Source organism: Muscardinus avellanarius (genome assembly GCF_963383645.1).
Source record: "Muscardinus avellanarius genome assembly, chromosome: 15".
NCBI lineage: Eukaryota > Metazoa > Chordata > Mammalia > Rodentia > Gliridae > Muscardinus > Muscardinus avellanarius.
In genome coordinates, this window is record NC_137801.1 from 56,454,314 (window position 1) to 56,470,878 (window position 16,565).

Sequence of the window (16,565 nt, forward strand, 5' to 3'; positions counted from 1 at the left end):
GGGCTGTGGGTATAGCTTGGAGGTAGGATGCCCCTGGGTTCCATCTTCCATCCCCAGCACAAGAGAAATAAAATATTTGATACCAGATGAAATCCATGAACTTCTACAGAGTGTAAAAACCTGCTTGACTCTATAGTTACGTTCTAACTAGACTCTGCATTGAGTTAAAAGTAGGAGGCAACCTGAAATCTGCATTGCCCTCACCTTCCACAGATGTGCCTCCGGGATGAGTCTGTGCATGCAGATAGTTGAAGTGTCCCAAGATAAAGGTTGTTCTAGCAAGCTCTAGTTTAATAAGAAAAAATGGCATGTTATATACCATTCCTGTGTCTTTACTCTGGGGTTCTTAGGTGTGGAGCTCTTGGGTGGGGGACGGTGGCGCACGGCCTCCCGGGCGCCTGGCGCGCTGTCAGTCCTTTGCCTTCCTCGGCTGACCTGCAGCATTGCTGCGCTCTGGGGTTGCTTTCTGGGACTGCCACTAAGCCTTCTAATGAAGAGAATTCAGTGCCTCCTCCATTGTTTCCTCAGTACTTGCATCTCAGAAGACCGAAGCAACGTATATAACAAATGAAAAGTCATCACAATCAGTTTAATTAAGTGCACAGAATAGCAATCAGTCATGTCAATAAAAATAAAACAATTATTTTTACATCAAGTGTGCTTTATTTCCTCCACAGGTATTCTGTTAAATAAAGCACCATTTATATACTGCCAGGCCACAGCTAAAGAGGATTCTTTACAGAATCAAATTTCTTGTGGTTGTTCCGTATACAAGTAAACTTAATTTTGATAATAAGAACCACAGCGATTGGAGGCAATCTGCCTCTATTATAAGGTACAAAACTGGCACAGAGGACACCATATTATACACAGTAAAAATGCTGTAAGTTTAAATTACATTGTACAGGGCCAGGGATCCCTGTTTCTCCCAGACAGCCATATTAAATGAAAGCCACTACAGTGAACTCTTAATTACATAAAACATATCCATTATCTGATTGCCCTTTAGAAAGTATACTGAAGATGCAAGTTTTTTTCATCTGAAGTTCTGCCTGACCAAGAATTAAGCCTATAAATCTATCTTGCCATTCAAGCAGAGAGCACTGGACAAACTGAAGCACGAAAACAAATAAGCAGAACTTATACAAACAGCACTGGGAGGGACTTGAAGTGGACATGCTACATCTAGTGTCAAGAAGCAGCTTGGTTTCCTTTGCCAGATATCCTTGTGATCACATGGATTGTGGATTCAATGGTCCTGCACAGGGTATCTAAGATGTCGTGCTGCTGCATGTGACTGAAGAGGCCTCTGGAATGGCCACAGCTGAGAGACAGAGCAGCCTCGGGGTCCTGGGAGGGCAGAGCCTGCGCATCGCAGCTCTGCAAGTCAGCCAAGTCAGACAGAACAGCAGAGAGAGAAGTGGAAGGGAACTCGGACTCTTCCTCCGCTAGGGCGGAATCCTTGGAACAGTGCAGGTCTTTAAATTCCTTACAATCTTCAAATCTACCACTGCTGGACTGTCCTTCTGTATGCTGTGACCTGATACTTGTGTCTTCTGAAAAGGAAGATGGAGCCTCCATTCGGTATTCTTTGACAGAACTGCTCTCAGGGGAGGGGAGATCTTGCTCAGTCCCCGGGTCAATGATGGAGGAGTCCCTGGTCTCATTGTCTGAAGTGCTGGTTGGGGTCAGGACCTCCCTGGGCTCTGGCTTCGCGTCGCTGATGCAGCTGTCCACGGTGTGCTCCTCGTCACTGCTGACGCGCCGCCTCTTGACAGGGGTCGCCCCTTCATCATCTGTGAAGACAAATGTCACAATGGACCGTCTCTGACAGGGGTGGTGAGGCCACGTTGGTGGGGAGGGGTGTGGAAAGCCACTTTTTAGCATTTATATTTAGGAAGTTCAGTTGAACTTAGCGCTGTTACGTGTTACACCACAGTATTTTTCCCATCCCCGTCCCTAAAGGTGGTATAAAGCTAACCTTTAGTTTTCCTTTCTTTGGCTTCTTGCTCTTGGAGCGAGCTTCTTTGTTGCAGACAAGTCCTGCATCTGTTCAAAAGCCCTTGCAGAGTTGGGATCAGGGCTGGGTTTAACTGTTGGGGAGTGTGTACTGACAGGAGCAAAGCAAGTGCCCTTAGGTCCTACAAAACCCAGACAGGAACATTTCAAATTCTAAAGCCAACATTTTGACACAACTGTTTGCAGTTAAATGCAGATGTTTTACTTTTCAAGAATATATCCTGGTTTCTCTAACATTATAAGAAAAATAAGAAAACCAGAAAGCCAGCATTAAGAAACTACTGTATTTCGTCAGTTTTAAGTCATTAATACCATTATTTTAAGCCCATGTCAAGGCAGACCAAAAAACTTGTAATTTTTTTAATTGGAAAAGGGGGGGGGGATAGGACTTAAGCAAACTTAAGTAGAATTTTAAAGTGAAACCTGGAGTGATCCAGGAGAAATTTAGGTCTTAGAAGTCACAGTTTCTCAAGCTAAATTCTGGTGAATGTCAAACAGTAAGGTCTTGCTCTTTTACTTTCATGATTTGTTCTGGTGTGTAAGCATCTTGGTTCTTAGGCTGCTGTTAAATGATATTCTAGAACATGTTCCAGGTTTCAATATGTGACAGGGCTGTCATGAGAATCTATACAAGGCAACTACTTCTCTAACTGCCTTTATAATAAACACACCTGTAATCCCAGGACTTGAGAGGCTGAGAGGACGATCACAGATTCATGGCCAACCTCGGCAAGTAGTGAGATTCTCATCAACTTAAGTGAGACCCAGTTTCAAACTAAACATAAAATGGGGCTGGGGTGCAGTTCAGAGCAGAACGCCTGTGCTCAATCCTCTTACACATGCACACACTACCCCCCAGATTATCCTGGTTATTTAGGAGCCAGAGGCAATAATAGAAACATCACAAGTAATGTTTCAAAAAATAAGCAGCAGCAGGGGCAGATGGAATGCTGCTGCTTAGTGGGTTTCCTGCCCTCAACATACTCAATGCCATCAGCTCTTCTTTCAAGGTGATGCAGGCACACTACATACACACAAGACAGCAAATACATCAGCAAAATTTTTTTCATTGTATGTAACAGTTATACTTGCAAAATCATATGAAGGCCAAATACAGAGGTGATTTGAGTGCTGGAAGTGCGTGCCTTTTCCTTTCTTACCCCATTTAAAGAAGCACTTGCTTTGGAAATTTCAACTCGGTTGGTGAAATCAGATTGTAGGTTCTGATACTGATTTATCAAGTTTGTAATAAGAGTGCTGATCAAATTGGCACAGTTTGCTTCAGAAAACACTTGACTTTGAACCTGAAAAAGATGATTTAAAAAACATCTCCAAAAGACCAACATAATGAAAACATGCAGTAACCAACTGAAAAAACATACCGACTTCCTGAGGAACTACGCACCTTTAGAAGGAAATGTGTCATGAATGTGTAGACCACATTGTTGTTTAGAAAAGTTCTTTCATCCATTAGGATACATTTAATATATTCTGCGAAAACAGGATCTTCACACAAAAGCTTGATGCAGTTTTTTGACATAGCAGACTACAGTGGGGAGAAGAAGCACGTATGGATGAGCACCGATGTCACTGTACGTCCTAGTTGAACAGCTACTTCCAAATTTAGACTACTGAACTTTTTTCCCCCCTTTCTTTTGTGGTACTGGGAATGGAACCCAGGGGCATTCTACCTCCAAACTACAACCCCAGCCCTACTATTTATTCTTAATTTTGAAACAGTCTCACTGGCGCCACCACACCCGGCTCAGATTATTAAACATTTTAAGGCCAGGCATGGTGGCGCACGCTTGTAATCCACGCGCTTGGGAGGCCGAAACAGGAGGATCGCATAGGTTCGAAGCCAGCCTCAGCTACTTAGTGAGACCCTGTTTCCAAATAAAGTATAAAACAGGACTGGGAGTGTAGCCTGGAGGTAGAAAGCCTCTGGGTTCCACCCCCAGTACCACACACACACACACACACACACAAAAAAAAAACATGTTAGTTATAGCAACTGTCCTCTGACACACTAAGAAATTACTAATTTGGACTATCTAAGTGAATGTTGGAATAAAATACTGGATAGCAAACAGAACAAATATGCTTTAAAAGAAATGTAGCTTACTATCCAGCACTGAGAAATAACAAGGACTGGAAAAATAAGGTAACAGAATAGGGTAAGAATTTTTGACAGACTCAATAAATGGACAGTTAATAGGTACCCAAACCACATGTAGAGAAGATAAATTTCAAGAATTAAAATAAGGCCGGGCGTGCTGGCACATGCTTGTAATCCTAGCATTTGAGAGGCTGAGACAGAAGGATTGCGGTTTGCAGACAGCCTCAGCTACTTAGTGAGGCCCTTTGCAACTCAATGAGGCCCTGTTTCAAAGAATAAAAAGTGAGGTGTAGCTCGAGGTAGAATGCCCCTGGGTTCCATTAATTCCATCCCCAGGGGACTGGAACTCTGTGGGGGAACAAAAATAGATATATCCTCTAGCTGGCATGGTAGTGCACACTTGTAATCCCAGAGGATCACAATTTGAAGCCAGCCTTGGCAATTTAGCAAGGCCCTTTGCAATTTAGTGAGACCCTATTTCCAAATAAATAAAACTGGGCTGAGGTACAACTCAGAGGTAGAATCCCTCTAGGTTTAATCCCCCAGAGTGACACATAAAAAAACCCTCTATTAGTGGCACACACCTGTAATCCCAGTAATTTGGGATTTAAAACAGGAGGATAGAAGGCTTGTGGCCAGCCTCACCAACTTAGCCAGACTGTTTAAAAAATAAAGTGGGCCGGGCGCGGTGGCACACGCTTGTAATCTCAGCATTTGGGACGCAGAGACCGAGAGCCGCAGACAGCCGCAGTTACTTAGCAAGGCCCTGCCCAACTCGGCGAGACCCTGTTTCCAAATAAAGAATAAAAAAACAGGGGTTGGTGTGTAGCTCGGAGGCAAAATGTCCCCGGGTTTCATCCCCAGTAACAATAACAAAAAATGAATTAGTTAGGCTTTATTTAATAAATTATTTAATTACTATATATAAGAGCAATGATTATAGTAATTAAATAATTTGCTGAATATTCTCAAGTATTGCAAAAGTAAACCATCCTTTTCCTATTGGTCTCACAAAGAATTAGTGGACACTAATAGCTAGAAATTTTGCTAAACTTTGCCTTTTCTTTTTGCAAGTAGTATGGCTCTTAAACACAGCAGTATGTCTTTTTGGGGAGGGGGCGGAGGCTGTCCTTAAACCTGTGATTGTTTCCCAGCCTCCCAAGTACTGGGATCACAAGTGTGCGCCACCATAGTGGCTATAGTATGCCTTTAAACAGATACACTCCCTAGATTATTTATTTGTGTGCTTTAACCAGATTACATGAAAAATGAAAGGATTATTATTTAAAGAGGATACAATTTAGATAGTATGTACATGTGTACACTTATATAGTGTATTAGAGTAAGCAACTGCTCTAAGTAAATTGCTCCAGGTCACCCAAGAATTTAGTACATTATACCCAGGTCTAAAGAATTGCAAAGGGCCTAAGTCGCTAAGGCTGTCCGTGAACCGTGATCCCCCTGTCTCAGCCTCCCAAATGCTAGGATTACAAGTGTGCGCCACCACGCCTGGCTGGTTTCTCATGTTTTAAAGGGAACGAGGATCCTTTAGGTTAGATTCAAAAACAGAACCAAAACCTAGGACCCATATGGCTTCTCCCTTCTCAGTTTTCCCTCTACAATTTAACAAGCATTATTTATGTGCTTACTTCATTCTAAGAAATTGGCTCTTAAGGATATCTGAGGTAGAAGTAGTCTGTCCTGTTCTTGTGAGACTACTGATTAGTTTTTCTTTTTTTGGCACTAGGGATTGAACTCAGGGACATTCTACCTCTGAGTCACATCTCCAGCCCTATTTTTAATTTTGAAACCAGGTCTTGCTAGGTTGATGAGAGTTTCACTACTTGCTGAGGTTGTCCTTGAACCTGCGATCCTCCAGGCGTGGAGGCACACACTTGTAATCCCGGACTTGGGAGGTGCAGACAGGAGGATCAGGCAGGTTCGAAGCCAGCCTTGCTAGGTAGAAGGGTTCCATCCCCAGTATCACCAAAAAAAAAAAGTGTGTCATCACACTTGGTTGAAAAAAATGTTTAGAGACCCTTAAAAACTACAGATATGAGAGTTTGGCTAGGCACGGTGGTGCACACTTGTAATCCAACATTTAGGAGGAAGAGACATGACTGTGGTTCGCAGACAGCCTCAGCTACGTAGTGAGGCCTTTTGCAGCTCAGGGAGACCCTGTTTCAAAATAAAAAACAGGGTTGAGGGTGTAGCTTGGAGGTACAATGCCCCTGGGTTACACCTCCAGTACCGCAAAAAGAGTTAATAAGCTTATAAGTTTCTATTAGAGATTCTGTAATGATGGCGAGGAAGAGACAGAGGAGGAAGGGAGGAGAAAGCCAGAAGGGGCATATATTTGCTTTCTCCAAAGTGCCTTCTTTGGAGTGTTTTAGACTTCCCACAACTGTGTGTGTCTGAGTATGTGTTTTGTGGTACTGGGGAATGGAGCCCAGGAACATTCTACCTGAGCCACATCCCCACCCCTATTTTATTCTTTACTTATATTTTATTTTTTATTTTTGGTGTTACTGAGGATGGAACCCAGGGACTTTTCTATCTCCAGGCTATATTCCCAGACCTTTTTTTTTTTTTTTTAAATATACTTTATTTGGAAACAGGGTCTCACTAAGTTGCTGAGAGCCTCACTAAGTAGCTGAGGCTGGCTTTGAACCTGTGTGATCCTCTTGTCTCAGCCTCTCAAGTGCTGGGCCACCATGCCCAGGCACTTTTATTCTTTATTTTGAAACAGAGTCTCACTAAATTGTGGAGAGTCTCACAAATTGCTGGTTACGAACCTGCAATCCTCTTGTCTCAGCCTCCCAAGTACTGGGATTACAACTCACAACATTTGATAATAAACTATGAATGAGAAATCCAGAAACAGCATATTTGAAATATTCTCTGTGAAAAAAAGGGGAAACACCTCATAGGAAATTACATGTCCAATATATTAATAGCTAATATTTGCACTGACTTCGAAACATTCACTCAAACCCGATTTCCAGTCAGTTAGCTTCCAACCAGTTGTTCCTAAAGTTCTGGACCACTGTGTAGAGGAGATGGAAGACCAAATCTTCTGAAACTCATGTGCTTACCTGAGTCTGGCAAAGCTCAGTCCAAAGTTTGGGGAGCAGTGCAAGATGAAGCGGCAAGCCTTCATAGGCAACCAGGACACCTGGTATTTGAAAAGAAAATAGGAATAGGTCACAAGCGCAAATTACACTGCAGAGGCGCTGAACTGTAGGCATAATGCTATAGCTACTTCTGGCTGTGACTATATTTTCTGTACCTTTAGAAATATATGAAGTACTTAAAGGAAAAGAATTCATTTCAATGTTTTAACCAGTGAAGTAATTTAGAATGCAGTATTTTCAATTTCTTATTTTTTGAATTATACCTCACAGTTTGTTCCCAGAGGACCTGACGCAACTTGAACACTTCTTTTTGAGTTCTGGAATTTTAGCCAAGATAATTAAAGTAACTACAAGTGGCTCCAAAGCTTTCTTGAATTAAATCAGTATTCTTCATATGAGAAACTTTTCACTGAATAGCTTTATTTCAGGGAGGAAGGAGTAGAGGGGAACGAGCAAAGGCAGGATGTAGAAAAGTTTAAAATGCGTTATTTCTTCTACTTTTGTTTTGCCAAGGATTGTGATGCACTTAAATAAATACTGCTCTGAGTCACCAGTTTCTTCTTGTTCCCAGGATCTTTGGGGTGGATCACGTTTGACATTGTCAGTCCTATTTGGAACGTCTGTGACTTTTGTGTGTATGGAATTGGGATTGAATCCAGGGCCTTGGGCATGCTAGGCAAAGGATCTACTACTGAGTCACACTCCAGCCCTGAAACTTCAGTGAGTTTAACCTTTCTGCTTCTCGACTATTGCACTTATCAAATATCTTTAAATGGGACCCAGGGGCATTGTTTCCCCAAGCTATACCCCCAGCCCTATTTTTCAGTCTTTTTATTTTTGAAACAGGGTCTCACTGAGTTGCAAAGGGCCTCATTAAGTAGCTGGGGATGTCCAAGAACTGTGACACTCTGGTCTCATGCTGGGATTACAAGTGTGCGCCACCACGCCCAGTTCAAATATTTGAGATTTTTCTCCCCATTTTACTATCCTACATTCTAACTACAAGAGGTTGTAATGCTACACCCCCTAAGTAAATTTCTCATCTTCTACATTTCTCCACCCACCCAGGGGAAGTATACTCGCAGAGGAGAAATATAATAAAAGCTACCCTCCTCCAGTTGAGCCAAAAATATGTGTTAACTGGGCATGGCAGTACATGTTTGTAATCCCAGTACTTGTGAGGCTGAGACAGGAGAATCACAGGTTCACAGCCAGCCTCAGCTATTTAGTGAGGCCCTCCATACCTTAGTGAGACTCTGTTTCAAAATGAATAATTAAATAAAATTAAAAAGTATGCATTAGCCCAGAAGTTGGTCAACGTTTTCATAGGGGTGGAAGAGTAACACATTGTTAGGCTTTGTGGCCACAGGACATCTGCTGAAACACCTCAACTGTGCCAAAGTGGTGTGCAGCAGCATAGCCAACATTAAATGAATGGCGTTCCCGATTTCAAGTAACAAACTTGAAACTTTTACCTTCAAGCTATACCCCCACACCCCTTTTTTTTCCCTCTTCTTCTTCTTCTTTTTTTTTTTTTTTTGTGCTGCTGGGGATTGAACCCAGGGGCATTTTACCTCTGAGTTACACCCCCAGCCCACTTTTTTATTCTTATTTTGAAACAGAATCTCACTAAATTGTGGAGAGCTTCACTAAGTAGCTGAGGCTGTCCTCCAACCTGGATTCTTCTGTTTCAGCCTCCCAAATACTAGGATTACAAGTAGGCTCTACCAAGCCTGGCTCCTTCTTAAAAAAAAAATTTTTTTTTTTGAAACAGTATTAAACTAGGTTACAGAGGGTTTTACTAATTTTCTGTGGCTGGCCTTGAACCTGTGATCCTATCTTAGCCTCCCACATTGAAATCTGAGTCTCACAATTGTGTGTGTGTGCACGTGCGTGCCCACGTTTTGCATGCTGGGGATGGAACCCAGGGGCATTCTACTTTCGAGCTTTTTCTAATTCTTTATTTTGAAACAAGGTCTCACTAAGTTGCAGAAGGCCTCACTAAATAGCTGAGACTGTCTGCAAACCCAGATCCTCCTGTCTCAACCTCCCAAGTACTGAGATTACAAGCATGTGCCACTACACCAGGCCAGTCTCACTTTTTTTTTTTTTTTTTTTTTTTTTTTTATGGTGGTACTGGGGACGGAACCCAGGAGCATTTTACCTCTGAGTTACACTCCCAGCCCTATTTTTTTTTTTTTTTTTTTTTTTTGGTGACACTAAGGATGGAACCCAGAGGCATTCTACTTTCGATCTACACCCCCAGCCCTATTTTTTTTTTTTTTTTTTTGGTGGTACTGGGGTTCCTGGAAGCCCTTCTATTTCCGGGCTACACTCCCAGACCTATTTTTACATTTTTATTTGGAAACAGGGTCTCCTAAGCCAGCGCGCGCGGCTGGCTTCGAACCTGCCCGATCCTCCTGTCTCTGCCTCCCAAGCGCGGGGATTACAAGCGTGCGCCACCACGCCCGGCATATTTTTTATTCTTTATTTTGAAACAGGGTCTGAGTTGCAAAGGGCCTAAGTAGCTGAGGATGTCCGTGAACCTGGATCCTCCTGTCTCAGCCTCCTGAACGCTGGCATTACAAGCATGCGCCACCATGCCCAGCTCAGTCTTGCAATTTTCAGGTGCAACAAAACATTATTTGACTTTAATTTTCCTTAACCCCAAAGGGCCAAACAAAGACTATGTGCCAAGAGACCAAACATGGTCTCCAAAAGCTAAAGTCTACTACTGGTCTAGCTCTTTGCAGGAAATGCCGCTAAACCTTGAACCAGAGGCTGCTCTGCAAACACGGTTCTCATGGAAACACTGGATACTATTAAGTTTTGGTCTTTCTTTTATCTTGTTATTCTCAAAAGTAAGACAACCCTTATTCCTACTTTCAATAGCTATCAAACTTAGCTGCTTTTCTCCAGTTTGACCAAACTGCACGAAACTCTCTTTCTTTTTTACATTGCTTATTTCTAATATGAACAGGTGGCTGAATTAAGCCAGCCACGATCCAGGCAGGTTTCCTGGCTTGGTTGCAATAACAATACCACAACAAGAAACAACCACTGAGGCTTTTTATGATCTAAAAACACTTCCAAATGGTATTCTGATACAAGTACTTTTATTTTTTTTTACAAGGCACTGACTGATGTAGGTGTCTCGGATAATCATATTTAATTCTTGTGGTAGTTAGACTTTGTCCCTCTCTTACTGCACATCTACTAGTTAAGTTTTACCTCTTGGACTCTGCATGTATGCAGTAGCATCCATACCTCAACCCTCCACTCAAGAAGGAATGAATGCTGTGGGCCAGTGTGCAGCGGGGCCTCTGCCTAGGCGTGAGGCCCTGGCCTCTCAGTCTGCTGTGTCCGTGTCATTCTTTTCCCCTCAGGTGCTGTGGGACAGTCACTGACAGACACCAAGGCCCTCAACTCCACTCGCTCCTCCTCCTCCAGGACCTCGCAGTGTCTCGCACACTAAGCACAAATCCTAGGGAGATGCGATCACCTAAGTTCTCATGTTCACATCTAGAGTTTGCCTCAGTAAATAGGAGGGCCATGTCCAAACCACAATGGCAGCTGGGCGTGGTGACACACAGCTCTAATCCCAGTACTTGAAGGCCAAGACAGGAAGATCGCAGGTCGTGGCCAGCCTCAGCTACTTAGTGAGGCCCTCTGAAACTTAGTGAGGCCCTGTTTCAAAATAAAGAATAAAAAAATCAGACTGGGGAGTAGCTCAGAGGCAGGAAAAAAAAAAAAAAAAAAAGGCTGGGAAGTGGGGAAGTGGTGGTGCACCCTTTTAATCTCAGCATTTGGGAGGCAGAGACAGGAGGATCATGGTTCTTGGACAGCTTGCTACTTAATGAGGCCCTTTCCAACTCAGTGAGACCCAGTTTCAAAATAAAAGAATAAAAAAATAGGGCTGGAGGTGTAGCTCGAAGGTAAAATGCCCCTGAGTTCCATTCTCAGCACCACAAAAAGAAAAAGAAAAAAGGACTGGGGTGAGCTCAGAGGTAAAATGCCTCTGAATGGTTGAATGGGTTCAATCCTAATATCCCAGTACTCCTGCCCCCTACCTGGGGGGAAATAGATCAGAAAGAAGGTCTGGCCGGGTGTGGTGGCGCACGCTTGGAATCCTAGCATTAGGGAGGCTGAGACTGGAGGATCGCAGTTCGCGGACAGCCTCAGCTACTTAGGCCCTCTGCAAATCAGTGAGACCCGGTTTCAAAATAAAGAATAAAAAATAGGGCAGAAGGTGTAGCTCGGAGGTCAAATGCCCCTGGGTTCCACCCCCAGACCGGCAAAAAAAAAAAAAAAAAAAAAAAAAAAAGAAAAAAAAAAAGAAAAAAGAAAAAAAGAAGTAGAATGCCACTAGCTTCAATCCTCAAGACCAGGGGGCTGGATGAAGATATATATATATATATTTTTTTTTCTTAAATGTGATTACTATGTATAAACTTAGCATAAATGGATTTGCTTTTGGTGGGCTGGTAAAAGCAGCTTCTGATCTACACTGGATGCCTGGAATAAAGTACATAAACCCTCTAAAGCCACACCATTCATTTCCTCTGTCAGTATCATCCTGATAGCCCCGAAAACAAAAAGCATTAATCAGAGCTCTGCTTTCTATAATATGAATTACCTATTTACTTCTATCAGTTGCATTAACAGTTCTGGGGGCATGAAACTGGAGACTGCACCCAAGGGGGCATTCTACCACTAAGCTACACCCCTAGCCCTAATTTATTTTGAAATAGGGCAGGGTCTCACCAAATTGCTAAGGGCCTCAATAAATTGCTGAGGCTAGGCTTGAACCTGTGATCCTCCTGCTTCAGCCTTCCAAGATTATAAGCATGCACCAACATATCCAGCTCCCCTATTTCTTACTCTTTGTTTTGAAATAGGGTCTTCACCTAAGGGTCTTACTAAGTTGCAGAGGCTCTCACTAAGTAGCTGAAGTTGGCCAAGAACCACAATCCTTCTGCCTCAGCCTCCCGAATGCTGGGATTACAAGCATGCACCATCATGCCAGGCATTGAACCACATGGTTTTTTGTGGGTTTTTTTTGGCGGTACTGGGGTTCCTGGAAATCTTTCTGCCTCTGGGCTACACTCCCAGACACCTATTTTTTATATTTTTATTTGGAAACGGGGTCTCTTAAGCCAGCAAGGCCAGCTTCGAACCTGTGCGATCCTCCTGTCTCCACCTCCCAAGCGCAGGGATTACAAGCGTGCACCACCACACCCGGCATGAACCACATGGTTTTAATCTATATCTATATATGTAATTTTATTTTCTTTTTATTTTGTGGTGCTGGGAGTAGAACCCAAGGGATTCTCTACCTCCGGGCTATACTCCCAGACCTATTTTATATCTTATTTGGAAACAGGATCTCACTAAGTTGCTGAGAGCCTAAGTAGCTGAGGCTAGCTTTGAACCTGTGGAATCCTCCTCTCTCAGCCTCCCAAGCACTGGGATTACAAGTGCGCGCCACCACACCCAGCTATATATACAAATTTTATAGTACTGGAAATGGAACTCAGGGACATTCTACCTCTGAACTATACTCCCAGCCCTACTTTTTATTCTTTATTTTGAAACAAGTATGCACTGAGTTGCAAAGGGCCTAAGTAGTAGCTGAGGCTGTCCTTAAACCACTATCCTCCTGTCTCAGGCTCCCAAATGCTGGGATTACAAGTGTGAGCCACCATGCCTGGCTCTAATACGTAATTATTAAATTATTTCAGTTTTGTAATCCCAGCATTCGGGAGGCTGAGTCAGGAGGATGACGGTTTGCGGCCAGGCCCTCTGCAAATCAGTGAGACCCTGTTTCAAAATAAAGAAAAATAATAGGGCTGGGGGTGTAGCTCAGAAGAATTCCCCAGTACTACACAAAAACCAAAAAAAAAAAAAAAAAAAAACCAAAAAAAAAAAAACCCCACCGTTTTCTAAGTGTGTTCAATTGCCCATATAAAAACAACCATAAGCCGGGTGTGGAGGCGCATGCTCGCAATCCCCGCGCTTGGGAGGAGAAGATAGGAGGATGGCGCAGGTTTGAAGCCAGCCTCGCTGGCTTAAGAGACCCTGTTTCCAAATAAAAATATAAAAATAGGCCTGGGAGTGTAGCTGGGAGGTAGGAGGGTTCCACCCCCAGTACCGCCAAAAAATAAAAAGATAAAAAATAAAATAAAAGCCGGGTGTGGTGGCACATGCTTGTAATCCCCGCGCTTGGGAGGCAGAGATAGGAGGATTGCGCAGGTTTGAAGCCAGTGGCGCGCGCTGGCTTAGGAGACCCTGTTTCCAAATTTAAAAAATAAATGTAAAAATAGGTCTGGGAGTGTAGTCCGGAGGTAGAAGGGCTTCCAGGAACCCCAGTTCCACCAAAAATAAATAAATAAACAAATAAATATAAAATAATAATAATAAACAGGGCTGTAGCTCGGAGGTAGAAGGCCTCTGATTTAAATCCCCAGGTACTGCAAAACAACAACAAACCCCAAAACTGGAAATCACTTGTAATCCAAGATAGGTCTTAATACAATTTCAGACATATTGTAATGGTATTTTAATATTCTGGCCTTTGGACCATTTAACTTCAAGGTCCAAATGAATTTGAACCAGTTGAAAATGTACCCTTTTTATTTATTGTTACTAAATAGAATTTCTTTTTGTTCTGTGGTATTGGGGATTGAAACTAGGGGCATTCTACTTCTGAGCTTCGCCCAGCCCTATTTTTTTTTTTTTTTTTTTGCAATACTGGGGATGGAACCCAGGGGCATTCTACCTCTGAGCTATACCCCCAGCCCAATTTTTTATTCTTTATTTTGAAACAGGGTCTCACTGATTTGCAAAGGGCTTCACTAAGTAGCTGAGGCTATCCGTGAACCACGATCCTCCTGTCTCAGTTATTTTTTATTTTGAAATAGGGTATCACCTAAGTTGCAGAGGGCCTTGCTAAATAGCGGAGGTTGACTCTGAACCTGTGATTCTCCTTTCTCAGCCTCCCAAGTACTGTGGTTACAAGTGTGTGCCACCACACCTGGCCACATATTATTTTTTTTGTTGTGGTACTGGGGATGGAACCCAGGGGCATTCTACCTCTGAGCTACACCCCCCAGCCCTATTTTTTAAAAAATTCTTTTTATTTTGAAACAGGGTCTCACTAAGTTGTAAAGGGCTTTGCTAAGTAGCTGAGGCTGTCTGCGAACAATGATCTCCAGTCTCTGCTTCCTGAATGCTAGGATTACAAGCATTGTGTCACGATGCCTGGCCTTCATTTTATTTTGAAATAGGTCTTCTTAGAGTTGCTAAGGATGGCCTCAAAACTGTTAGTCTCAGTTTCCCAAGTACTGGGCTCACCTCTGTTTTTACTTTTTGTGGCACTGGGGATTGAACCCAGAGGCATTCTATCTCTGAGCTACACCCAAGCTCAATTTTATTTCTCATTTGGAAACAGGGTATCACTAAGTTGTAGAGGGTCTTGGTAAGTTGCTGAGGCTGTCTTCGAACCTGCGATCCTCCTTTCTCAGCCTCTGTACAAGCGTGTATCACCACACCTGGCTAACTTCTGTTTTTAATTTCTCTGACACATCTGTAGTAATAACAAAGATGGTTTCAGACAAGAAATATTCATTATTTGGCCAAAACTTTGAAAGTAATTACAGTCTGGGCATGGTGGTACGTGCCTGTAATCCCAGTACTTGGGATGCTAAGACAAGAGGATTGCAGGTTGAAGAACAGTCTCAGCAAGTAATATTCTCATTAACTTACTGAGACTGTTCCCAAATAAAAATAAAAGTAAAACAGGGATGGGAGTGTAGCTTGGAGGCAGACTGCCTCTGGGTTCAATATATTCCCAGTACTGAAAAAAGAAGTAAGTATAATATGTTCTAACACAGCTTTTTGGTATAAATGATATGAACACAGTACCAGGAACTTTTCCAAAGGTCAGCACATTTTTTTCTTTCTTTTTTGGCAGTCTGGGGATGGAACCCAGGAGCATTCAATATCCAGGCTACACCCCCTGCCCTATTTTTTAATTTATTTTTTTTGTGGTACTAGGGGTAGAACCCAGGGGCTTTTCCACCTCCAGGCTATACTTTCAGACCTATTTTATACTTTATTTGGAAACAGGGTCTCACTAAGTTGCTGAGAACCTCACTAAGTAGCTGAGGCTGGCTTCGAACTTGTGCAATCCCCTCCCAGCCTCCCAAGCGCTGGGATTACAAGCATGCGCCACCATGCCCAGCTATCCCCTGCCCTATTTTTTATTCTTTATTTTGAAATAGGGTCTCACTGAGTTGTGGAGGGCCTCACTAAGTGGCTAAGGCTGTCTGTGAACCGCGATCCTCGGGTCTTAGCCTCCGGAATGCTGGGATTACAAGCGTGTGCCACCATGCCTGGCCAAAGGTCAGCATAAGCTGTACTACTAGAATTAGGTTTTTGCCTTTTACCAAATGCCATAACCCAGCTGCATAATCTTAAAAAAGCCAATTTGAGGATAACCTTACCCATAAAGCCTTGGCATTTTCAGCTACATATATACAATACCAGCTAATGATGAAGGTTAGAAGAAACAACCCTTCAAATCTGAATATACTCTAATCATTACCAATAAGATTTTTTTTTTTTCTGAAAAGGAATTATCCCTGATAGCTATTACCACTTCCTTCTTCTTGGATAATGAAATAGATAGGATCACATTTTTTGCCCTACCTGGAATGGATCAAAATCTTTTCCATAGGAAGGAGGGAGTTGTGGCTGAGATGGAGCACCAAGAGAAACTTTTAGGGTATGTTAATACTCTATTTTTTCCTTCCTTTTTTCTTTTTCTTTTTTTTTTTTTTTTTTTTTGCAGTACTGGGAGAGAACCCAGGGGCATTCTACCTCTGAGTGACACCCACAGCCCTATTTTTCTTATTCTTTATTTTGAAACAGGGTCTAAGTTGCAAAGGGCCTAAGTAGTAGTGGAGGCTTTCTGCGAACTGTGATCCTCCGTCTCAGCCTCCCAAATGCTGGGATTACAAGCTTGCACCACCATGCCTGGCCCAATACTCTATTTCTTGGTGTAAGTAGTGGTTACATAATTATTTTACCTCCTTTCCTCTATTTAAAAAAAAAATAGAGAGAGGGGGGGGGAGGGAGGGAGGGAAACTACAGAACACTGGAGAGGACCCTATGCCATCTCTAATGAACTCAGGAGGTAGAACACACAAACCCAAGAACTCTGTGGTCCTGGGATAAGTCACATATGAAGGAGGGCTATGCATACTCTAAAGACTTATCAGAGGGAGAAAGTC

General features: G+C 42.8%; 1 protein-coding gene across 1 annotated transcript in view; it reads right to left on the reverse strand.

Annotated features, from left to right (window-relative positions):
• Positions 1 to 1,191: 1,191 nt before the first annotated feature.
• The window catches only part of USP34 (ubiquitin specific peptidase 34), a gene marked incomplete at both ends in the record, with an annotated part of 249,862 nt that continues 234,488 nt past the window's right edge, over positions 1,192 to 16,565 (reverse strand). The window contains 5 exons of the mRNA XM_080711495.1: positions 1,192 to 1,796; positions 1,982 to 2,141; positions 3,180 to 3,323; positions 3,425 to 3,565; positions 7,234 to 7,313. Of these exons, the coding sequence (XP_080567621.1) occupies positions 1,192 to 1,796; positions 1,982 to 2,141; positions 3,180 to 3,323; positions 3,425 to 3,565; positions 7,234 to 7,313 (1,130 nt within the window). The remainder of the gene's footprint in view (positions 1,797 to 1,981; positions 2,142 to 3,179; positions 3,324 to 3,424; positions 3,566 to 7,233; positions 7,314 to 16,565) is intronic.